A 24,899-nucleotide genomic window follows, 5' to 3' on the forward strand; every position below is an offset into this window, starting at 1 on the left:
CCCCATTTACTATTATAGAGCCGTTGGCTGTATTTCAAAGTGCTCTGTGACGCTTTCCTCCAGAAGCATGGTTTTGAACATATTTACACTTACACTCCATTAAACCCCATACACATATGGTATTCCATTAAGCTTCAGATTCAAATTTGCTCGTGCTGCTACCTATGCAAAGGGAACTCCTCACCTTCCATAATTTAAGTCTGAGTGAGCACAAACATAGGGCATCTGCCCTTCAATACAACATTTTTAAAACACTAACTCCATTCTTCCTGGCAAACACCCTTCACAAAGTGAACTCTCCATGCCAGGTTTTGTACCAATAAGACAAATTACCTGGATTTCGTGACCAACATAATTTTCAGACTTTGTAATGACAAAATGTTGAAATAAAATCTTGCCTTAACTGTAGAGCTGCTCTATAATCATATTTGTAAGCCACTTCCCCCCAATGGCATCTTTCAGACCATCTACGGTAGTATGCCTAAGGAATGCCTAACAAGCATCAGAATTGCAGGTGCCTGCCTTTGGCTTTCTTGTTTCTTCCCCTCCCTTGGGAGAAGAGGTACACTGGAAGAGTGAGAAGAGAACAGAGAGGGTAGGAGTGGACGATTCACAGGCAGAAAAAAGGCCAGGCACAGCCAACCGAGAAGACAAGAGAAAGGGCAACTATATCCCCATCTCCACAGGTGGGAGAGACACGGCTTGAAGGGAGGAAGAAAAAGTCAACAGCACAGAGACCAACCCATGGTGAGATGTTTCTGGCCGTCTTGCAGGGTTGAGTGCTGGAGTCTCTCCATCCCCGGGAATGGAAACCCTCACACCCATGGTTACAAAACTCACAAAAAGCAGAAGCAAACCCTAGAAGCGGTATGTCTCACATGCCAAAAGAGATACTGTCCTGGATAACTCAGCAGGTGCCAAACTGTAAATGCGACCTACTATTGGTTGGGAAGGAACAAAGCAACCTTTAACTACAACAAATTCTAACAGGTGGCCCCTTCATTTGTATGCAGGGCAAATGATTTAGTCCAGGTTGACTTTAACAGCTACCGTATTTCTTTCTTCCCAGAGGAGTTTACAGTTGCTGCATCCTACGGGTTTCCTTGGTAACTGGTACAAGGCTGCATAACAGTTTGTGCTACCTGCTCAATCAATACACAATCCCAACTACTGTGCGTCACTCCAATAATTATGAAGTGAAACAAAAACACTGGGGTTTTAGAATTTGTAGGCACTTCTAAGAGAACTGTGCAACAAAATATTTAGTTCAAGAGTGAAAAATTAACTATATTTTTAAAAGCACAGCTGTAATCCCTCCAAGGCAAATGCATTTTAAAATAGCTCAATTTATGACCATTTTGTTCTTTCTCAGCCTATATTCAATTATCCCCGCAGCATTCCAGGACAAAGAAACATCGACACACCAATGAATCAATGAACTGTAGAGTTGGAAGGTACCCAAGGGTCATCTAGTTCTAGTCCAAGCCTCTGCAATGCAGGAGACCCATATGGGGATCGAACCTGCAATCCTGGCGTTACCAGCACCAGCTAACCAACTGAGCTAGCTGGCTTCCCAGTATGCTCCGCAAGACCCCATTGGCTACTGACGGTCCCTATTCTCTGATCTAAAATGTCCCTATTTTTTTTTTACTTTTTGGGAAATGCCTGTTAAAATGTTGCTAATGTGAATTGCTAGCACTGTTGTTCTTTAGGGTTCAAGTCTCTCTCTCCAGCTCAACCTCTGAGTGGGGTGGCACTGGTAGCATCTTCTCTTCCTCCAGAGCACATGAGCATAGAGCTGCAATGTACAGTAGTTCACAGCTTACCAATTTCATAAGCTATGGAGGCTTGTTTTGCATAGTTGCTAACAAATTGTAGGTGCTTAAATCAGCAAAAGACAGTTGACTTCAGGGTAGCTTAATAAGGCACACATGAGGTGGAGCAGAGACTCAAACTAAGTGCAATAATAGTCCGTGTGAGGATCTTGGTATGAGAATCAGGTGTTACAAGGAGCACACTCACATTTTAAATGCATGGTCCAAGATATTAAACTTTCTTCCTTCCTCTCAAAGTTTCCCTTCTCTTTCAGACCTATATACTTTTGTTTTACCGTTCATGTCTCCACTAAATAACCCAAAGTAATGTACTGGTGTACTTTCCAGAGTCTATATATGCTACTCCAGCTCCAGAGGCCTCACATTTCTGCCCAACTGGTCTGTCCAGTGGACAGCTACGAGTTCCACAGCATCAGGCTTACAAAGACCAGGTGTGTGACTGCCAGATGTTTCGCTACACCAGCAAGAGCACAAACAATGCCAGTTGCCTAGCAGTGCAGTCATCTCTAGGGCTGTGGGCCTGGGTTACTAAGGAACCTGAACCTATAGCCACTCCCCTCCCTCTGCTGAGCCCAACAAAATAAGGAGAAGTTAGTGGAGGGAAGAAGGTAACAAAAATGAGGAGTAAAGACTGGAAGCAAGGAAAAGAAGTTTCTTCTTGAACAGTTGCTGGGGTGGGGGGAGATACAGCCAAGTGCCAAGGACTACGCCAGATTTCTTTTGCCTTCACACATTGTAGTTCCTTGGTCACATGCATTTTATAGTGCTATGAATATGTATGTAATATGACAAATAAAAATGTTGATTCTTCTATTTGTCCAGCATCCTACATTAAAATAACTGTTTTAACGAAGAACTAAAGGGAGGCAGAAAAATATCAGAGTTCCTAAGCAATTGCTATTCCACAGAGAAAAAATAAGTGAGTAATTAAGGCGCTGTCCGCAACACTATTCTTAGCTACTCCTGACAGCCGTAAGAAACGTGTTTCCATGGAAAGCAAAACAGGTATTGAAGAGCAAAGCGCAAAAGTGCTATTTTGTCCCTTCTGTTTTCTTATGGCTTATAAAGATATATATAGAAGCCTGGCCTTTAGTCAAGCCGCAGTTCCAGCAGAGCCTCCAGAACTTTTGGATGGGCTTCGTAATCCACCGCAACAAAAGGTCATTAAAACTCTGAGCTGTTCCTTAGTGTTATCGACATGCAGCTTTGACTCTCACAAGATGGGGGGGGGGACCAAGCTCCAATATTACCACCTGTTTAATTTAAGCAGGGTCAGGGTCAGACAAGGGATGCTGGTCTGGGATGCTGCACCAATGAGGAGGCTCCGAAATAGCCTGGGGTTTGGAGAGGGGAGGAAAGAGGGGCTGCCACTCAGCTTAGCTTTATGAGTTGACTGATGGCTGTTCTGATTTTCTTTAAAAGAAGGCGATTTCACCACTCACAGCACAACTTCCTCTATGGCAGGGGTGTCCAAACTTTGATGGCCAGATTTGATGAAGTGAACATGTGTGAGGGCTGACTAAAGTTGTTGACCTTTTTCAATGATTTAAGTTGTTGAGCTTTTTTTATTTACAATTTTACCCCAAAGTAAACTGCCAAGGGGACCGGGTTAGATTGGCCGGCACGCCAGATTAGTAATAATAATAATAATAATAATAATAATAATAATAATAATATTTTTTATTTATTTATACCCCGCCCTCCCCAGTCAAAACCAGGCTCAGGGTGGCTAACACCAATAAAATTACAATAAAACATAAAAAGCAATTAATTAAAATACAGATTAAAATACAATATTAAAATTTAAAATGCAGCCTCATTTTCAGTAGTCCATAAATCCAAACCATGAGGGAGGAAAAACACAGGGGTCAGACTAAGTCCAGCCCAAAGGCCAGGCGGAACAGCTCTGTCTTGCAGGCCCTGTGGAAAGATGACAAATCCCGCAGGGCCCTGGTCTCCTGTGAAAGAGCGTTCCACCAAGTTGGGGCCAATACTGAAAAGGCCCTGGCCCTAGTAGAGGCCAATCTAGCCACCTTATGGCTCGGGATCTCCATAATATTGTTGTTTGTGGACCTTAAGGTCCTCCGTGGGGCATACCAAGAGAGGCGGTCCCGTAGGTACAAGGGTCCCAAGCCGCATAGGGCTTTTAAAAGTCAAAACCAGCACCTTAAACCTGATCCTGTACTCCACTGGGAGCCAGTGCAGCTGATAAAGCACTGGATGAATGTGATCCCATGGCCGGGACCCCGTAAGGAGCCTTGCCGCGGCATTCTGCACCCGCTGGAGTTTCTGGGTCAGCTTCAAGGGCAGCCCCGCGTAGAGCGAGTTACAATAATCAAGCCTGGAGGTGACCGTCGCATGGATCACTGTGGCCAGATCAGGGCGAGAGAGGTAAAGGACCAACTGCTAGGACCCTGAAACGGACTTTGGACATGCCTGCTCTATGGCCACTCTCTAGCAAAACATCACACACACTTCCTAGAGTAATCTCAGAACAATACAGTATCGTGCTGCATTTCCTTCCTGTAGCCCTTCTGGGAAGTGAAGGGGACAGGCGCAAAGCAACACAATCTCCTTTTAAACAGCAACAAAAAAGCTCCGGTCACCTCATAAATTTAAGGTACATGGCAGCCAGCGCATCAATGCTGGATTTAGGGTGGGGTGGGGGGTTCTTCTGCAGAGGGTACCAAGCCGAGGGGCACAACTATGCCGCAACTATGACATAGTGCACTTCAGAGTATGCGCAGAACAGAAGGTGAGATGGAGGGGGGCATGAAAATAAGGGGGGGTCATCCTTGCTCAAGGCGCCATATTACCAAAGTCCGCCCCTGCCTCTTTCCAGCATAAAGGCAGGCAGTGGGGAAGGAAGCCTTTTCCTTTCCTAACATTTCTTTAAAATTTTCTGTAGAGATTGTGAAGCACAGGTTCTCTAGAAGAGTTTTGAGAAAGGGTCCCCTTTCCCTCTGCATGGTAAGGGGAGAAAAGGCAGGGGTGAGTATTTTCTTTCTTTCTGATGCGCTAAGCCATATACAGTAACTACTATGTGTCATGTAGCTAAACCAAGTTCAGACCACAAACATTGGAAGTAGCCAAACTCATAATATATATGCCAGTAAAAGCCCAGTCATCCAGATGCAGAAAGTTTTTTTTGGGGGGGGGGCTTACTCTAGCAGCAGAAGCAAAAGAATCTGGACCATGAGCCACATTTCTTATGCCATCGGTTCCAAAACATGCCCTAACGCTATTTGGGGCATCAGTACGGGCCACAGAAGAATTTGCAGGTCCTAGTAAATCCTTCCATCGGCTTATAGCATCATCTCCCAAGATCTCCATGGCAACAACGGGGCCGCTTGTCATAAATTCAAGAAGCTCACTGCAAGCAGAAAAGAGAGCAGTTAGCATTCACATTGAACAGGACGTTCAAACGGGATTCAGCTGCCCTAAATGAAAGCAAACCAACAGCCCCAAGGTTGGTATGCAACACTGCTGTCCTGCTCACAGACCTCTCCTTGAGCAATGGAACTTCCTCCTATTTCTCTTTTCAACCCTCCGGGGAACCCTCTGGAGGAGCTGGGGGGGGCGCATGTAGGGGGCATTCCCAAGCACAATTCAAAGTGTTGGTGCTGACCTTTAAAGCCCTAAACGGCCTCGGTCCAGTATACCTGAAGGAGCGTCTCAACCCCCCATCATTTTGCCCAGACACTGAGGTCCAGCGCCGAGGGCCTTCTGGCGGTTCCCTAACTGCAAGAAGCAAAGTTACAGGGAACCAAGCAGAGGGCCTTCTTGGTAGTGGCACCCGCTCTGTAGAACACCCTCCCATCAGATATCAAAGAAATAAACAACTACCTGACATTTAGAAGACATCTGAAGGCAGCCCTGTTTAGGGAAGCTTTTAATGTGTGACATTTTAATGAATTTTTAATCTTTGTTGGAAGCCACCCAGAGTGGCTGGGGAAACCCAGCCAGATGGCCAGGGTATAAATAATTATTTATTATTATTATTATTATTATTATTATTATTATTATTATTATTAGAATGGAAGGGGTCCTGTTGTATTAGTGGAACTATCTGCACAGTGTTGGATGTAATGCAGCATATAATTAGTCATTTTCTAAACACAAAGCTGCCACAAAACCACAATTTCACATGAGTTCCCAAAAAGGTCTAGTTTGCTTGTTCTAGTACCTTCAGGCAACAACATCTGGAATAATTTCAGTCTAATATTTTAAGAGAGTCTGCACTGGAGCTGAAAGCAGACTCCCTTAAATACCCAAGTTCTTATCCTATCATTGTTTTATTTCAAATTAAGTAGTTGCATAAGTGCCAGGCTCCTAGTTCTTCATGAACTGGCAGCCTGTAGGACAAATAAGGCTTGCCAAATCTATCTGGGCTGCGTGGTAAGCCTCTCCCTCTGTCAATCTCCACTCATTGTTATTGCTCAAACATGGGTAACTGGGTTCAATCACAAGAATGTATGGGAATATCGTATATTACTTTTTTCATATTTTTGCTTTTATATGTATCTTTGTTGTTGTTTTTCTCCCTCTCACTTTTCCTTCTTCTTTTGCTGTATCTCTTTATTTCTTTTAACTGAAATCACCTTAATAAAATATAAATATTAAAAATAAAAAGTGGCTCCCATTAACAAAACACGCACACACACGCACACACACACACACATGCTGCACAGCATTGCAAAAGCATTCGCTCTATCACTGAGCTGAGGAAAAAGCATCAACTGCCGAATAATTTATTTATATTTTAGAAATATACATGAGGCATTTCAGGGCAAATCCTTCTTAAGGAGGTTTATGAAATTATTTAAAAACACAATGAAAATGTTAATACACAAACAAAACCATGCCATTCCAAACTAAAAACAGCAAGAGTTTGAAAAACAGCAGTCAACACCTCAATAAAATGCATTATTGAGAATGAAACACATTTTTTAAATGAATGATGCTATAGGTCTCTCTTTTGGGAGAGACTTCCATAGATGAGGGGTCACTACTAAACAAGGTCCTGTCTCTGGTATTTGCCGATTTGATGGGTGTTAGCAGCATACCTGCAAGCCATTTGAAACTAGATTCTTACGTTATCCTTCAAATAATCTGATTCCAAACTATTTAAGGCTTTGCAATTTAAATAAGCAAGGTAAGGTGTTATAATTGCTGTCATTGGCCATGAGTCAGTATATGGCAGCTGCTGCTCCTGCTCAGTTTCAGGATTGTGGGGAGAAACCAGGAGGTAAGCCAACCCTGCAAGCCTCCACAGTCCCATATACCTCTAAAAATACTACCCACAATTTATTGGTATAAATCTAAATCTAAAGATCAAGCAAAAATCAACGTCAATTTCATATTGTTCATATTTCACTGGGCACATTGCACAAGTCAAAACATGCTGCAAACTGAAACTTACTTGTAATAAGGCTTAGCTAGGTGATCTGCGTAGAAATCCATTGCTTCTCCTCTACAAAAGATTTGTTTAAAAACATGCATCATTAATGCTTCTGTGAAAAACAATTAATAATCAGCAATGGCTTCACCCACAGAACCACAAGCAGAGTTCTGCTTGTGCCATCAGGTTTCTCTGAACCCTCACAGGATCAAAGGAAGCTGCTATATCCCAAGTCAGGCTGAGTACTGCCTCCACAAGCTGGAAGCAGCAGTCCAGGCTTTCACTCAGGGGTCTTTGAACACTCCACCAGGGATCTGGAATTGTACCGCCAAGCTTATTTTTGCATTAGAAAACCTTTTACTGAGTCTGATGGTTGTTGTTTTTTAAGCAGGCATTGTTTTGGAGCTATCTACTCTGCTTCCAACAGAGCAGGCATGCCCCGGGTCGTTTGGGGCATGAATCCTGATAAGATAGGTAAAGGACCCCTGGGCAGTTAAGTCCAATCAAAGGCGACAATGGGGTTGTGGCGCTCATCTCACTTTCAGGCCGCCGTTTGTCCACAGACAGCTTTCCGGGTCATGGGCCAGCATGACTAAACTGCTTCTGGCGCAACGGAACACTGCGATGGAAACTAGAGTGCATGGAAACACCGTTTACCTTGCCGCCGCTTACCTTACCTATTTATCTACTTGCACTGGTGTGCTTTCAAACTGCTAGGTTGGCAGGAGCTGGGATAGAGCAATGGGAGCTCACCCCGTTGTGGGGATTCGAGCCACCAACCTTCTGATCGGCAAGCCCAAGAGGCTCAGTGGTTTAGATCACAGCACCACCTGCGTCCCATATGACAAGATATACATATGCAGCAGCATACAGTGTGCTGCACCACATCTCTCTGGACCACATCTACTTCACCACATCTGTCCGGATTATGGCTAGGACCCAAAGGGATACAGTATTTTAAATGCATGGCTGCCGCCATCCCATGGATCTCCTCCCTGCATCTCCCTCTAGTATTCAGTTACAGCATGTGGGTGATATCACTTAATGGTGCTCAGCCTTTCTCCTCTCCCCTCTGATACACTGGCTGCTGTTTGTGGAGGGGATGGACAGAGCATAAAAATGCTGAGCATGATGGATTCACAGATCTGCTTTAATGGAACATGACCAGGTAACATGGGGAGATATAGGTTGGCAACAGTCACCCATTCAAGGTAAGCAATAGTTTCTCCCTAGGATCATGGTTTTTCCTTGTGAACCAGTAAAGGGGATTTAAAAGTGTCAAATGTATTTAACTGATTTTTGAAAATCTCAAATTGTTAAAACCTCACCTTGAAACTCTCGTCATTTTGGCTTTAGTTATTGTAAAACCAGCTCTAATAATCATATCAATGACATCTCCAAGTTTGAGTGCTACATCAGGTTTCAATAAAGCCAAGGTTCTAGAGAGGGAAGGGAAATAAACCAATAAAGTCAAAATAAGTCATCAAAATACGAGCTTAAGTAAATCTCCAACTATAAAATACCATTTCAAAAATATGTTTTTATGTCTCTTATATTCATTTTTATCCTTCATATAACCAACTGAAGGTTTTGGATCAAAGATCTGACCATTACAAGTGGCACATATGACAAAAAGTTGCATGGGGAGGGGAGAATGGTGGCAACAGGATGTGCACTTGGGTGATGGCTGCCCTTTCTGCCTTGCCCTCTGGAGGTCTGTTAGATTGGCATATTGGGGGGCAGTAATAATGGTGTCTCACACCAGGAAAATGAGGGTCCCCCTGTCTCCTGCTCTTTTGTAGCACAGTTCTATTATTCCCATATTGAATAGAGAGGAGGCTGCAGAGAGGTATTTTGTCTATACTGTACAGTATTGTGGGGGAAAGCCCGAGACAAAGTGGGTTATGACAACATCACAGTAATGTTCATCATTCATATTCTTTCTCACACTGTGGGCTGGAGGGTCACTTAGCTGAGGGAGATATTGGCTTTTGACAACCCTCTAACGTAATATTTTTTATTGTTTATAGCCTTGAGAAGATTGTATAGAAGATGATTAACAAATTCATCATCATCATCCAGGGAGTATCTTGCTATCTCACTTGAGTGCTGGCACTTAAGGTTCTTATTCTTTTCCCAGAGATTGAAGGGTAACTGAAATAGAACCAGAATTTAGGGGGTGCACGTCACTCTCTTTCTCCTTAGGGGGCCGAGAGGAAGAGTTTGCTGAGGAGTGGGTGTTGTGCTTTAACTATTGTGACATTTGGACAATAAACTCATAGAGGGCTGTGCGCTATTGTGATGCACAGAGAGGGGAGAGGAAATGAGGATGCTTCCCTAACTAATAAGCAATCACTGTAGCAAGGCTCTCTCTTTGCCCTTTCTCTTTTGGAGGCTACCAGCTGGTCCAGGCACCCTGGCCAGCAAGAGAATGAAGGAGCACAGACATCTCAATAGCCTCAAGTTAATAAGGTAGAAAATAAGAGGTTCAAAGAATATATCCTCTCACCTTTCTTTGCGACTGCCCAACATGCGGGAAGTATATTGATCCCCATAGTCAACCAAATTGAGGTGGCGTGAGTAGATAGTAATTTTGTTGCCGACAAACAAATCTTTAAACTGCAGATCTTCATATTTGATGCGATTTAGGAATCGGCAGCGGTTCTTCATGTCATACTGGTAAGGTAAAGAGACTGAATAATCTACATGCAGGTATAAAATACCTTTTCTTTTAAAAAGAAGAAGAAAAAGATCATGCACAAAGAGAAACAGATACTGTTTTTTAAAAGTTACTTTGACTACTGTTATGTGCCCATGCCAATTTTTCAAAACTAGCACCAGCTACGAGTTTGCTTCTGTGCTCGATTCAAGTTGCTTGGGGTTAGGGCTTTAAAGCGCTAAGCAGCCTGGGACTTGGGTACCTTAAGAGCCACTTCCTTCCATACATTTCTTTCTGAATGCTCCAAACTTCATCTGAGGCACTGCTGCAGATTCTTCAACTTCAGAAGGCAAGGCTGATGGAAACCAGTGATAGGACGTACTCTAGGATGACACCTATCCTGCAGAATGCTTAGCAAAATGTGTCAGGCCCCAAAATTATATTCTTTCAATAGGAAGGGAACTGGGGCTAAGGTCATGGCTGGAAAAGACATAGCTCTTCAAAAAGTTATTTAGCTGATGGCTGGTTTTTTTTGGGTGGAGTCCTGGTGTTTGGCTGTGCCAGACTTATTGGGCTTTCTAGGTTTTTAGTTTTTATTATGGGATTTAAACTGGGAGTTCTTTTAGATTTTGATGTTATTTTTTGTATTCTGACTTGGTAGCTACCTTGAGTTCCTTGGAAAGTAAGAGGGATACATAAAATAATAATTAAAGAACAAGATTCTGAAGTACTGGATTCTACAATACTTCATACTTCACAATCTGCATTTATAGAGATCCTTTCTCTAATGCACCTATACCAAATGGTTTGGGGCACAGAAGAAATAGAGGTATCATGAGCTGAACTAAATCATCTGCTTCACAGTGCAGTCATATACATGTGTACTTGGAAGTAAGCCCAGTTGAACTTAATGTAAGGTTACCAGATGTCCCCGTTTCCCAGGGACAGTCCTCGGATTTAAAAATCAGTCCCCTGACAAAATCCATCTATTCAGTAGGAAGTTGAAAAGTGTCCCTGGATTCCTTGGAAAAAAAACTGGTAATCTTAACTTAATGGGACTTAAAAGGTAAAGGTAAAGGGACCCCTGGGGTTGCAGAGCTCATCTTGCGTTATTGGCCGAGGGAGACGGTGTACAGCTTACAGGTCATGTGGCCAGCATGACAAAGTCGCTTCTGGTGAACCAGAGCAGCACATGGAAACGCCATTTACCTTCCTGCCATAGCAGTACCTATTTATCTACTTGCACTTTGACATGCTTTCAAACGGCTAGGTGGGCAGGAACTGGGACCGAGCAACGGGAGCTCACCCCGTCACGGGGATTCGAACCACCAACCTTCTGATTGGCAAGCCCTAGGCTCTGTGGTTTAACCCACAGTGCCACCTCTCAAGTAAATGTTTATGGGGTTTCAGTCTTAACCATACATTTTTTATAAAAAAAATGGCAAAACAAATTCTGTTCATAGCTTTTTCTAAAAACAATTCCTATTGATGAACATATTTATTAAAAATGTAAATCTGATTACTTGCAAATATGGACAAAATTATCTTTAAAGAGAGTCACTTTTTCCAAGCCAGAAAGGAAGACACATTGTATACATGCCTTTACATTTTTACTATGTGTACACATTTATTCTCATCATTTATAATCACACACAAGGTATGAATAAGTCCACTGTGAATAAGCCCACTGTGTCCAAAACAGCTTATACTCAGGTTAGTGTGCACAAGATTGAAGTATCACCCTCCAACACATAATAGCAGATCCAGTTGCATATAGTACTACAACAATAACTGAATATACTGAGTTGTCTTACCATTTATCACTTTCAAAAGTAAACTTTTGGATATTCCTCAAATTGACTGAAGATGATAACTCCAAATAAACAAATACTTTCAATAACCATCCCAAACTGAAGGCACTTGGAATGAGAGAAAGGGGAACCAAACTGCTTCAACACAGAATGTCTGAACAGGACTGAGCACGAAACTTATTTTTACTCTAGCATATTTGGCATTCAAAATCCAATAGTAGGCTTGCTACTGCAGTCAAATAATAAAGTTATTGTTTCCTCCAATGTACCTTCAAAATACTGGATCCCAATTACTTCCTGGCTCTGTTCCATAATATTTGCCAGAGCTTCTGGTATTTACTGCAAATGCTCCAGTTTCTTCTCAATCACTACCAAGAAGTGTGACAAATTGGAAGATTAAAAACAACAAAACAATTCCCCTTCCTCTGAGGTTTTTATATGCTTTGTACACCCCAAGTTATTTATAAATCTGATTAAAACAAAAAGGCAGGTGCAGAGCAAAGTGGGTAAACAAAAGCAAAATCAACATCTGATTTGGTAAATACAGCTTGCAGATTTATTCCTCTCCCTGTTGCTTTCTTTAATAACCAAGAGCAAGTTAACTAGGCTGGCTTGGAACCAAAGAACCCATTTAGGCACATAAAATGAGTTTCTACAGGCACACTGGAATGTCTCCTTTTTTCAGATGGTTGGTGCTTCCATTTATTATTAATATTAATTAGTTTTATCTCCCCACCCCCACCCCAACTTCTTCCTCCCAAAGCAGCCCAACTCCCAATGAGTTTCAGCATTAGCTTGTCTACAGGAGCTGTTGGCTATGTGCATGGGTCCCGGATCTTAATGGTCTACAAACCATTAAGCATCTGAAATTGAATTCTAAGAAGGACATTTGGGGGAGGGGTTAACATAAGGTAATAAACTGACTGACAATTATGTCTTACAATGAGTTGCCTTTATCACTTGCTTTCTTCTTTAGCAACTTGTTAAAGATAAGCATTCCTTAGGGAATGAAAGATGGCCATATAAGTAGATGCATTACTGAACCAATTTCTGTTTGCAAAGAGGAAAGTGAGTTTTTGATAACCCAGAATTAAGATGCCCTCTTACCAACCAAAGAAATAATTTTTATTGGCATAAAGTGCAGGCATTCTTTCCCTGATTTAGATTCTGCTATTATTAGTACACTATTTCTTGTTTCTTCTGACACCAGGAACAATTGCAGTAATTGGCAATTTCACTGAAACAGAATGCAGAAGAGAATATAAGAGCACAAAAGAAAGGTAACTCTCTGAATCACATGGGTAGGACTCCACATGATCAGCCACAATCTCTGTCTTCTGTACAACCATCAGGTCTTGGTAACAAGACCTTTACATCTCTGAGCCAATTAGATCTGGGCAAGTGATGAATGACATTATATACCATACCCAGTAACATACTCACTAGCATTTAAAATATGAAAAACAGGAGGGTACACAGGTGGGAAGAATCCACATCCTGTGTATCAGAACAGAATTTAAACACAGCAAATTAAACTTTAACACATGTCCAACAAGAAATGGCTGCTTCTCAGCTTTACAAAATGGAGTTTTACTCTTAAAGCAGAGGCCAAAGGTTATTGTCAAACTAGGACTAATTGAACAGCCTTGCTTGATATTCACTCATCCACTGAGTACATGGAAGACTTATTTTGAGCACCAGCCATGGAGGCTTGAACCTATGATTCTGCTGCCTTTCCTGGGCTTCTTGTATGTATACCTATTTACCATGGGGGTGGTGAAAGCTTTGTCATGAACTGGCTCATATAAGGCAGGGTTTCTCTTAATTGAAGAAACATGGCGCCACTGCCTCACTGAAGCTAAGCAGGTCAGGATCTGGTCAGTGCCTGGACAGGAGACAACCTGGGAACTACATGCATGCTGCCTTGAGTTCAGTGATGGAAAGAAGGTGATATATGAATTTAAACTATTAAGCCAATATATGGTTTCCAAGGTTTGTCTAGCTTCACCTTATTATCGCTACCGCCACCAAGATGTTTTATGGTATCATCAGGGGACCCTAAAAAAGCTCTTGTTCTTCTAGGACAATTTAGCAGCTAAGAGAGAATAGCAATTCTTGTGTTTTTGGCTTCACATAAGATCAAACCAATAATGCCAAGGGTAGCTTATTTTGCTCTCAACCAATGCAATCTGCAAGGTTGTCTTATACCTTAGACCCCTGGGTATAGGGTGGTATATAAATTCTAATCATCATCATCATCATCAGCGTAACAAGTCTTACCATCTCCACTGATCCATCTTTTGGGTAATACAGAAGCTCATAGCGTCGAAAAAGTGAAGCATTTGTATCATACCACTCTGCAATGAAAGCGTATCTTTCATCCTGGCTCTGAAAGAAAGGGAAAAGAGGAATGTAGGAATTTAGTAATAATCTCATAAAAGACAATTCAGAAAAATGCACTTCATCCAAATGAAAGGTTGATCGACCAGCAAATACATCTGAGGCAAAGCATATAGCAACAACATTGTTAGGCCAGAGCAACACATCATTCAGACGCTGAGGTTTCCCAAATGGTACAATAAGGAGACTGCAATTTGGAAACTACAACTACTGTTGACTTTGCAGGGCCATTCTAGTAATTACTTGAGAGATAAAAGTACATAAAAACTTTGAATACTTGAAAAGAGTTTTCTAAATGCGAAGTATGACTACTGTTACAATTACATTCTGCCTTAAGTTATTTTAAACATAAGCAAATGACTCTTACTGAGGTGACACCACCTCACCCACAGACATCTGCCAGGGGAAGAGGCCTCACAATTCCAGCTTTAGTCCTTCCCACTTTTCCCATCAAGTTCCTACCTGGGCCATGCTCTTTAATATGGGCAGGAATGCCATGAAAATTATGTGTCACATTACGGCACGTCTACTTTTCTGCAGCAACCCTCGCCCACACTGCACTGCACAATATAGCACTATGCAGAAAAGACAGCCTCAGTAGGTAAAATGGGCAAAAGCACATCGGGAGATTTTTATGTGCAGATGGATCACATGGTTTCTCTTGCGAATAGCAGCCCCTCCAATCCGCTTTCCCAATATGCTTTTTAATCTATCCGGTGTATATGCCCCAGGCAGATTTCATATCTACATTCAGCTATATTTCAGCACTACAGTATTGACTTTTTTTCAGGAAGTCCTACTCTGGAATTTGAGATGAAATACACTCTCCCTGACCAAACCCTGAAAGTAAACACTACCAACCTCTGCAGTCAAATGAGAATTATTGCCATTGTTTCAACACATCTTTCAAGCCAGTAGTGCTGGGATCTGTACACTTGATGGTGACATGGCTGTTTGTTAGGAGGGCATGCAGCATATGGGGCACACACAAAGAACAAAGACTGGATCTGATAAAGAAAGACAAGAATGGGAGCAAGGGAAGGGACTGGTTCAAGCGTCTCAGAACAGAGCACTTGGCATAAGTGTTTCCCACTTCCCCAAGCAGCAAGAAGCTCCAAAGTTTAGTTTCCTTTGGAGGGAGAGGCCCCTGGAGACTTATGGGGTCTTTGTAATATAAAAAAGGTAAAAAGGTAAAGGATCTCCAGACAGTTAAGTCCAGGCAAAGGCAACTATGGGGTGCAGCGCTCATCTCACTGCAGGCCGAGGGAACCGGTGTTTGCCCACAGACAGAGTTATATGGCCAGCATGACTAAACTGCTACTGGCGCACGGAGGACCATGACAAGTGCCAGAGCACACGGAAATGCTGTTTACCTTACCACCACAGCGGTACTATTTATCTACTTGCACTGGTATGCTTTTGAACTGCTAGGTTGGCAGAAGCTGGGGTGTGCTTTCTTACAGGCTATAATGGCGATAAAAGCAAGCCTAATTTTGCACCAGACTGCCACAAAGGAGTTCTTGCTCTTACTGCTTTATGCAGTGCATCATTAAAACAATGGGATTTGCTTCCACAAGGTGTGATGCTGTCCACCAACTTGGATGACTTTAAAAGATTACATAAATTAATCAGGGGAAAGGCTGCAAATGGCTAGCAGTCATAATGGCTATATTCTACTATATATGTCCCTGGATAGCAGTTGCTGGAGATCATGAATGGGAGAGTCTTATTGTGCTTATGTCCTGGTTGTTGGCTTTACCCTTGGTTGGCTACTGTAAGAACAGAAGACTGTACTATACATGGGACCTCATTCTCATCGAGGAGGTGTCTTCTAATGTTCTTATGCAGCCATTTTCAAGGGTGTACCTTGGTTTAGCTAATGACAGATAAATTATTTTCTCTCTTCTCTCTCTGCCCAAGTTCAAAGTACAATTATTCTTTCGTTCCTCTCTCTCTCTCTCTCTCTCTCTCTCTCTCTCTCTCTCTCTCTCTCTCTCTCTCTCCTCTTCGCTGACTCACTCACACACAGCCTTGCAGCCCAGGTCCCAGAAACCACTATTTGCTCAGTGAGGAATGTCATCTTGTAGAACATTCCCAGCCATACAGTAAGATTCGGGTTATTTTGTTTAAATCCTTGGCACTCCCCTGCCCAGCCATTCCCAGCAATCAAGGTGGCAATACTCCCAACAACCCTGATTTGCAAACCTTGACCTTCTCCCCACCAATAAATGGAGATTAGTCAAAACCTGCCATTTAAACCACTAGCATTCCATAAGAGCTGATGGCATTTAAAGAAGCAGTCCTGTGCTATTCATTTCCCGGTGAAGCAGAAGAAAACAGTTGCAACCCCCTTTGTGACTCAGCCTGCTTTCCCCAGCTCAGAATCTGCTTCCATACTTTGCCTGTACTTAAAGAGGCAACAAGTCATCATTGTCACCCCAGACTGCAGAATCCTACATGAAAGAGCATGGAAAATTCTTCTTCCTTGTCCTTACTGCTGTTTATCCAACTCAGGCTGAGGCATAGCAGCCACCTGAGCTTTTGTTGCCCTTGTCAACGCTCTATTCTAATGGCAATTTCCACAGATGCCAATCACTCACCTGTCATTCTGCCAAAGGTCTCCCCACCACCATTTCTTTTATGCTACCTACGTGCTATTTGAGGATTTAAATGTTTTACATTATATATTCCCATCCCAGGAAGGCTACTGCTTCCTGAAAAAGTAGACCTGTACCCTATATTTTTGTTAAAGAGGGCTTTGTAAATATTATAATTAGTCAAATTACAGAAAGTAAAGTAAAGTAGACAGCATTGCCAGAGTCGTTTTCCCATTATGGAATCATTTCCAAGACAAGGAAAGGCATAAACTTTTGAGAAGAAATCATCATTAACTTCAGTAATACAAAGGAAGAAGCCAAGCTCCTCAAATGTCCCTGAACATCAAATATCAATAGAGAAACACTAAAGTAATTACCTAGCCACATTATTTACCTTCACCCTGACCTTGGTTTAATCTTGTTTTTTTAGTGTCAATTTTATTTACACTATATATGACCAATTGCACATAAGAAGCATAATCCTTTATGCCTCCTGCAAAGAGAAGTAAGTAAACTTGGTTGTTTAGCAACTCGTATTTAAGGTCACTGCCTCACCCAGAGGAGCAGGAAAACCACTGTGCATATCACTTCATTTAAATATATGCTAATGGTAAATTGCTTGTTTCTATAAAAGAGGCTGCATGAGTAAAGAAAATAAAGCAGGTGGAAAAGAAAACCAAACATCCTGGTTTAGAGCAGGGCTTCAGCTCCTTGGGAAGCACAGCCTTTCCCACGTCTGACACATCAAGGTCAGGTTTACTCAGAAGAAACTTCCACTAAGTTTAATGGGGCTTACGCCCAGGTATACGAGTATAGGATTACAGCTTAAATGTTGCTTTAAATGGGAAAAGAAAACTGACTGGCTCAATATCATCATATTTAGATTGTGATTTAGATTAAGATTGCTTTTGAGCCATAAAGATCCTCAAAGGAGCTTACAATAAAGTAATCATAAAACATCATTAAACATTCATCTGTAATACAAAGTACACAAAATGCTGGCAGCATTTCATCTCCTGTTAAAGCAGAGCCAATCCTGCTTCTCAAAAAGTCTGGTAGAATTTTATAAAAAAAGACGTTTTTAATGGATCCATAAAGATCACAATGGAATGGTGAATTTCCCTTAGCAGAACACTCTACAACGCAGTATACCAGTGGCCACAAAAGCTCTGTTTACAGATACTTCAGATGGCAGTACCACCTGAAGCAACCTCTCTCTGGCAGATTTTAATTCCCTTAATTATTACTTATTTATAGTCCACTTTTCTGCATTAAAAATGGACTCAAAGTGGCATACAATAAAACTGATGATACCTTTCCCCAAATGATCTTGCACAGCAGTTCATGCAGAGGTTAAAAAGCATGGAAAACAAGGAGGAACCCGGCAGAACTGCAAAGGAAAGTTTCCACAGGGAAGACCAATTATCTTCCAGCACCATCTCCTGACTGCTACTAGCCAGGTAGGATTAGAACTGCTGTAAAATAGTACCTTCACTAATGATGTATGCAGGTGATCCAGAAGGATACCCAAGCAAATAGTCTCAAAGCCACGGGGAGATCCAAGAGGACCAACAGTGCAGGTAAGCCACCAAGGGGAAAATGGCAGCCTTTAACCCAAACCTTGGCTTGAAGCTGGCTTGAAATAGATTTACATAAGAAGGGCCCTCATGGATCAGACCGAAAGCCCACCCAGCATCAAGTTCTCACAGTGGCAAGCAAGATGCCTATGGGAAGGGGGCAAGCAGGACATGAATGCACATTAGACAACCTATTTCATAAGTCACTGCCTTTAGCCAATAAGCCACAAGCCATAGTACCACACACACTGGGCAAAAGAAAAACAGGGGCACAATATTCCAGCACAAGGGGACCAAGAGTTTTCAGCAGTGGTCTTACAATTGCTACTTTTAAGGATGCATGTATTACTCCTTCCCCTCAAATATGTTTTGATAATTATCTGAATTATCTCCTCCAGTAAACAGCCATGATGGACATTAGCCCCAGCTGTTTTGTTCACATACTTAGGTGTCAACAACTGAGCGAGAATTACCGGTATATGAAGATGATGTATAGATGGTATATATCACCGGTCAAATTAGCAAAAATGTATAAAAACGAAAAGAAAGAGTGTTGGAGGTATGAGGCTGAAGGTACTTTTTATCATATGTGGTGGGATTGTAAAAATGTACTGGGAAATGATATATAATGAATTGAAGAAAATGTTGAAAATAACATTTGTTAAACAATCAGAAGCCTGCCTGTTAGGTATCTTAGTCCAGGATCTGCCGAAAGAGAAGAGGACACTATTTATGTATGCTACTACGGCGGCGAGAATTTTGATAGCACAAAAGTGGAAGACTGGAGAAATTAAAGCATAGAACAAAAGAATTGCAGAGTTGGAAGGAGTCCTGAGGATCATCTAGTCCAACCCCCTGCGATGCAGGAATCTCAACTAAAGCATGCATGACTGATGACCACCCAACCTCTGCTTAAACACTCAGTGGGGATTCACCTGTGGAATGGAGCTATGCTGTGCAGGAAGGATCATTCCCCAAATAATTAGCTTCTAAGGAAGAAAAAAAGGCTGCCATTTTATAGAGAGATTTGGAAGACAAAAAAGCATTTGTACAAACTGTTACCAATATCAATAAAGAAAGGAAACAAGATTGTGCCAATTTAAGCCATATTAGTAAAATGCCAAAGCACTGCATGGGGTTAAGCCTTCCTCTGCTACTCCATAATAAAATGTTCAGAACTATAAGAAACACTGCATTCGGCTAATTTTGCACTTTAGTGAAAGGAAAGGCTAATGAACAATATTGGAAAGCAAAGCACCAATACTCTGAGGTTATGTTCCCAGCTTTTTTCTTGACATGCTGTGTAATTGTGGACAAAATAGCTCAACCACCTACATGCCTCAATAATCCCCAAATTAAAGCGATGGAATTAGATTTATCAAAAACGTCTAGGACAAAGCAAAGTATGTATAATGTGGTAAAGTGAAACTCTTGGGGTGTGATTCCCTTCAGTGCTACTTTACTTAATGACTATACAGTATAAGCAGTAGCTTTGAGGGCGTCAGAGAAATTAAATAAAGAGGACTGTGGGGTTACATTTCAGCATACCTGCAGAAAGTGAGTAGCACAGATTTACAGAACAAGGAAAAACTCTGTGAAATGTGAGCATCTTGAAATGTGGCTTAGGCCCAGTGTACCTTCAGGAGATCCAGTGTACCTTCAGGAGATCCAAGATTTTTTTATCTTTTGGAAAAAGAGGCTCTGGGAAAACAAACCAATAGGAGCAGAGGATAAAGTATATTTAATTCTGTAACATGGAGCCATTCAGTGTAGAATCTCGTTCAGTGCTATTTCAGTTAATGAAGAGTACGCTGTGATAATCAATTCACGGAACTCCCCATGAGGCCCACCTAAACTCTTCACTGTTGGATTTCAGGTGGAATGTGAAAACCTTCTTTATTCAGACTAGTACTAATTAGAGCTTCTTAGCAATTTTTATAGTTCAGAGGATAAATTAGATGGAATGCAGAAATTCAGGACCTGGTCTATAGTTACACTACATTGACGTTAACACTATTTCATTCACTGGGTAGATATTTTTCAAAATCCCTTCAGCCATTTACTTATTCTGCATAAAGAAGTAACCTAAAAGGCATTTTTTTAGACCGAAGGGCCAAGCTACATATGTGGAAATATTTTATTTCAGAGAGACAAAAAGTGACAACTCTCTTGTTCAGTTTCTGTATACTGGTATATTAACTGAAGGATACCATGTTTACCTAAGGGATGCGGGTGGCGCTGTGGGTTAAACAACAGAGCCTAGGGCTTGCCAATCAGAAGGTCGGCGTTTCGAATCCCTGCGACGGGGTGAGCTCCCATTGCTCGGTCCCAGTTCCTGCTAACCTAGCAATTTGAAAGCACGTCGAAGTGCAAGTAGATAAATAGGTACCGCTACAGCGGGAAGGTAAATGGTGTTTCTGTGTGCTGCTCTGGTTTGCCAGAAGCGGCTTTGTCATGCTGGCCACATGACCCGGAAGCTGTACGCTGGCTCCCTCGGCCAATAACACAAGATGAGTGCCACAACCCCAGAGTCGTCCGCGACTGGACCTAATGGTCAGGGGTCTCTTTACCTTTACCTTTACCATGTTTACCTAGTTCAGTCAGTGGCAGACTTGCATGCAGGGTTCAAATCCTGGTAATGCTGGGGGGGGGGCTGCCTGAAATCTGGGGAGAGCCACAGCTAGTCAATGGACCAGTTGTCTGACTCAGCTTCCGAAGCTCTCCTCAACCCAGTTTTTGGGCAGAATGATTTTGGAACTGGTATCCTACTGGAAACAGTTATGGATGCATAGTTCCATGCCTTGTCTCTGACAGAGGAGAGATGAATCTCTGACAGATAAAAGATGCCAGCCCACACAGGCATAAGCAGCACTATGTGGTGTGACTATGGGATTACTGCTGCTTGGCAAGGCCACGTCTCTTCACAAGTTGTACTAGCCCAATAAAAGAGCATTGCAAACCACAGATGACAAATTACACAAGCGTGTTTGAGAATCACACAGTCTTGTAATTAAAACCAAGTAGGTTATGCTAAAATTGGCCCCTCTGCTTTCACTGAATATAGAACAAGTTCCAAATGTTACCTTTAATAAGAACAAAGTGCTCCTCAAGACTGCAATACAGTACTTGCCCGTTTTAATAAGCAGAATTTACAGAGTGGGGAGAATAAAACTTGATACTAGCAGGACACTGTAGGAACATGCAGGCAGGCAAAATGGGGCTTCCACACAGGGGCAGCAGCCAGTGTTAGAAACTCAGATACAGTATACAGTATAAGCTAGGTGCCAAATGGCTCCTTAAACCAGGGGTTACAGTTGCAAAAATGGAATGAATGCCTAGTTGCTATTTGGTGGGCAGACAGCTTGAAAGCAGTTTTCAATACGACTTTTTGGTTCCTGAAATTCATTCTGATTGCACAGATAAAATATAATGGATAGAATTGTACAGGATGTGTTGTTAAGTGTGTGAAAACAGTCAAGATCCAAGGATCCCTAGGCACACACCTCCAGATGGTGGAGACGTCAGGCACCTGGCACCTGGGCATCTTCATTTAGTGGTCACAAGTGGCCAATAGCCAGGAGGAAAATGCACCAGCAAATTTCAAATGCTGGCAGCAGGACACTTGAGTAAGGGGCCCTGTACACAACCACAACTGGCCACACACTTTTGAAAGCCAGTGAAAAATAAAATGAGGAGGCCTCAGTAGGTGCTAGAGCAGTTTACCGAAATGAGCCCAGACATTTGTTGAAGCCTTCTCATCTAGGTTTTTCCCTACAGAAATTTGCAACCAGAAGTTAGAAATAAAAATGTGTGTCCATTTATGAACATATGGGTCTTTGAAAGGAAATATTCACAAAGCGCACACTGTACCTTTCAACACCACTCCTCCAATGCTTAATTTTTCACTATCGTTTCAGAATGTAATTACAAATCCGACTTCTATCCCACCATTCCCTGAATGCACAGAGGACAACGTACATAGGAGTGTACATGAATGAGAGATCTGAACTCAAGTGGCCGAGGTCCAAGCCAGGCACTCTACGCTACGTTGCTCTTCTGCATTTCGCACTTTCCCCGAGCACTTCTAAAACACGTGGACTCGCCTAAAACTGCAGTGAAGGTGAAAGGTGACCTTCAGCCAGCTGATACCGGTGTGTGTTAGCACCAAATAGCTGGAAAGGCGGTTCCAAAGAGCACACGTTTAGCATTTACCTTGAACGCTCTGAGAGTATCATGGCCTATTAAAAATTTATTACCTTGCTACACAGAAGGCCAAGAGCTCAGCCAATCCCTTTCTCCTTCGCGACTGGGAACATTTTGAGCCAGCATGCATTGTGTACTATAGTTTAACCAAATAGTCTCCTGCCAAGGCTGTCATTAAAGTTAAAACGCTTCTTTCACCTCGTGTTGTGTCAAATATTAACCCTTGGGCAATTCAGCCGAATACAGATTTCAGCCAGAGCAGACAATGTCTGATGGCATACTCATAAATCCTCTATCATAAAGACAGATACCAAGTTAATATTGAACAGGTATGTGTGTGTGTTTTTAAAAAGCTTATCTAATATCTTTAGTAGTGAGTAACGTAATAAATGATGAAAATGGAAAGTTCGCGGGGGGGGGGGGGCAAGAGGATTCCGAATGACAGGCACAGTATAAATTCCTGGAAATAAGTGCAAAAGTACAAAATAACAATAAAATCTTATTTATTCAGATCAACTCATAAAATTGGCTCATTAATTCCCCATTTAAAGGTTACACTATAAATTTACTTTGTTGCCAAAACATGAAGGGCCATTCTGCATGATTTCTACCACAAGCCCCCTCTCAGTTCAAAAGAACAATGACATTTGTTGTCAGTTGCCTTATAAGCGATCAGGAACAAATGATTCATTACCATTTCAGATATTCAATGTAACCAGCTGCAGCACACAGAACCAGATGTTTTAACATTTCTGCTATAATGTGGTTGCCTGAACAGGGGCTGCATATGGCAGAGATGCATAAACAGACCAGGGCATAAGACTTAGTCACACTTGCAGAGCAGAATATTGGATTAGCAGAAAATCTCATGGATTTCAAATAGATATGCCTTTCCTGTTATCAGCTATCTGATCCTTTCATGTCAAGGACTAAATCTGGGGCCTTCTGTCACTGAGAATGACCTGCCGTCCTGCTACTGGGTTTCCACTCGAATCAATAACCATTATAGCAAGCACAGGGGAAATTAGACCACCAGGAAGTAGGTACTTTACCTTTCTGACCTAAACTGGATTTCCAGTCATTTGCTCCCTTTCGTTCCATTGGGATTATCTTTCCCCTTAGTAAAATGGTGCTATTTATTATTCTGAATGGATTAACAGAGGATTGTCTCGTTTAAATTGTAAATACAGTGATGCCTCGCAAGATGAATTTAATTCGTTCCGCGAGTCAATTCGTTTTGCGAAAAATTCATCTTGCAAATCGCTGTTTCCCATAGGAATGCATTGAAAATTCCTTTTTTGCCCATAGGAACGCATTCATTAAATTTCAATGCATTCCTATGGGAAACCGCGATTCGCAAGACAATTTTTTCGCAAGACGAATTTGTCTTGCAAGTCACCATCAGATCGCAAGACACATTCGTCTTGCAAAAAATTCAACTTGCAGGGCATTAGTCTTGCGAGGTACCACTGTATTTATGAAACAGAACAATTCTGGTCATGTGGCACTACTGTTGCCCATGGAACTGTTTGCACAACAGAACTGTTGCTCATGGAATCTTTTTCCATAAGTACATCAGTTAGAGTACAATTAAAAGTAATTCCAGCTATCACAGTATGTTTTCCAATGCTCTGAGGATAGGGAATATTTACAAATGGGTCCAACTAATATGGTTTACATGAACAAACTATAATGGGCAGCAGGCAAACACTCACCCTTTAAAAGAAATGACAGGTTCAGGTTTGTCAGCTAAAGGGCTCCACCTAGTGCTCCACAGAAGTCAGATTATATCAAGTCTCAACTAGGAGAAATTGTATTATTTATCTGAAGAAGTGTGCATGCACACAAAAGCTCATACCAATGACAAACTTAGTTGGTCTCTAAGGTGCTGCTGGAAGGTTTTTTTAAAATATTTTGTTTCGACTACATCAGACCAACACGGCTACCTACCTGAAACTATTATTTATTAATTATTGTTAAACTATGGGTAGTGTGTGGACTGGAACAAATATATGAAAGAAACATAGTACACTTTAGCAAATGACAAAAAATAAATTCCAGGCAAATAACCAATCAAATGTATACTCAAGCAAATTCACACCATTATTTAAACATTTGAGGCGCCCTAGCCTCTTACTCTTGCAGAAATGCACGAGAGGCATGTGAGGCCCTGGCTTATTAAAAAAATGACCAGTGCAGTGCACTGGGCGCATCAGCAGCATGCCCAGTTCAAGGTTGATATGGGCATGAGATTTTGTGACTAACTACAAGTTAGCAGAAATTTCTCCACTGTCTATAAATGCGAACACTTGGATTGTAGCCACTGTTACTCCTACTCAGAATACAGACTCATCAAAAATACTGTTAATGATTCGCTTAGGTCCATTCATTTCAATTGTTTACTCCAACAATAAAT

At 41.9% G+C, this 24,899-nt stretch overlaps 1 protein-coding gene across 5 annotated transcripts in view; it reads right to left on the bottom strand.

Annotated features, from left to right (window-relative positions):
• NME7 (NME/NM23 family member 7) overlaps nucleotides 1-24,899 on the bottom strand; it is a 72,572-nt gene that overhangs the window by 45,223 nt on the left and 2,450 nt on the right. The window contains exons 1-7 of one of the 5 annotated variants that reach the window (XM_088668782.1): nucleotides 14,968-15,113; nucleotides 13,987-14,094; nucleotides 11,976-12,074; nucleotides 9,746-9,912; nucleotides 8,565-8,675; nucleotides 7,258-7,308; nucleotides 5,001-5,208 (exon numbers count right to left, since the gene is read on the bottom strand). In XM_088668782.1, the coding sequence (XP_088524908.1) occupies nucleotides 5,001-5,208; nucleotides 7,258-7,308; nucleotides 8,565-8,675; nucleotides 9,746-9,906 (531 nt within the window). In that variant the 5' untranslated portion in view covers nucleotides 9,907-9,912; nucleotides 11,976-12,074; nucleotides 13,987-14,094; nucleotides 14,968-15,113. Of the gene's footprint in view, nucleotides 1-5,000; nucleotides 5,209-7,257; nucleotides 7,309-8,564; nucleotides 8,676-9,745; nucleotides 9,913-11,975; nucleotides 12,075-13,986; nucleotides 14,095-14,568; nucleotides 14,745-14,967; nucleotides 15,114-24,899 lie in introns of those variants that run through there. The other 4 variants (XM_035114429.3, XM_088668781.1, XM_035114427.3 and 1 more) reach the window with 4 other exon arrangements.

The sequence above is a fragment of the Zootoca vivipara genome, chromosome 4 (assembly GCF_965207765.1).
Source record: "Zootoca vivipara chromosome 4, rZooViv2.hap1.1, whole genome shotgun sequence".
In the NCBI taxonomy this organism is placed as follows: Eukaryota; Metazoa; Chordata; class Lepidosauria; order Squamata; family Lacertidae; genus Zootoca; species Zootoca vivipara.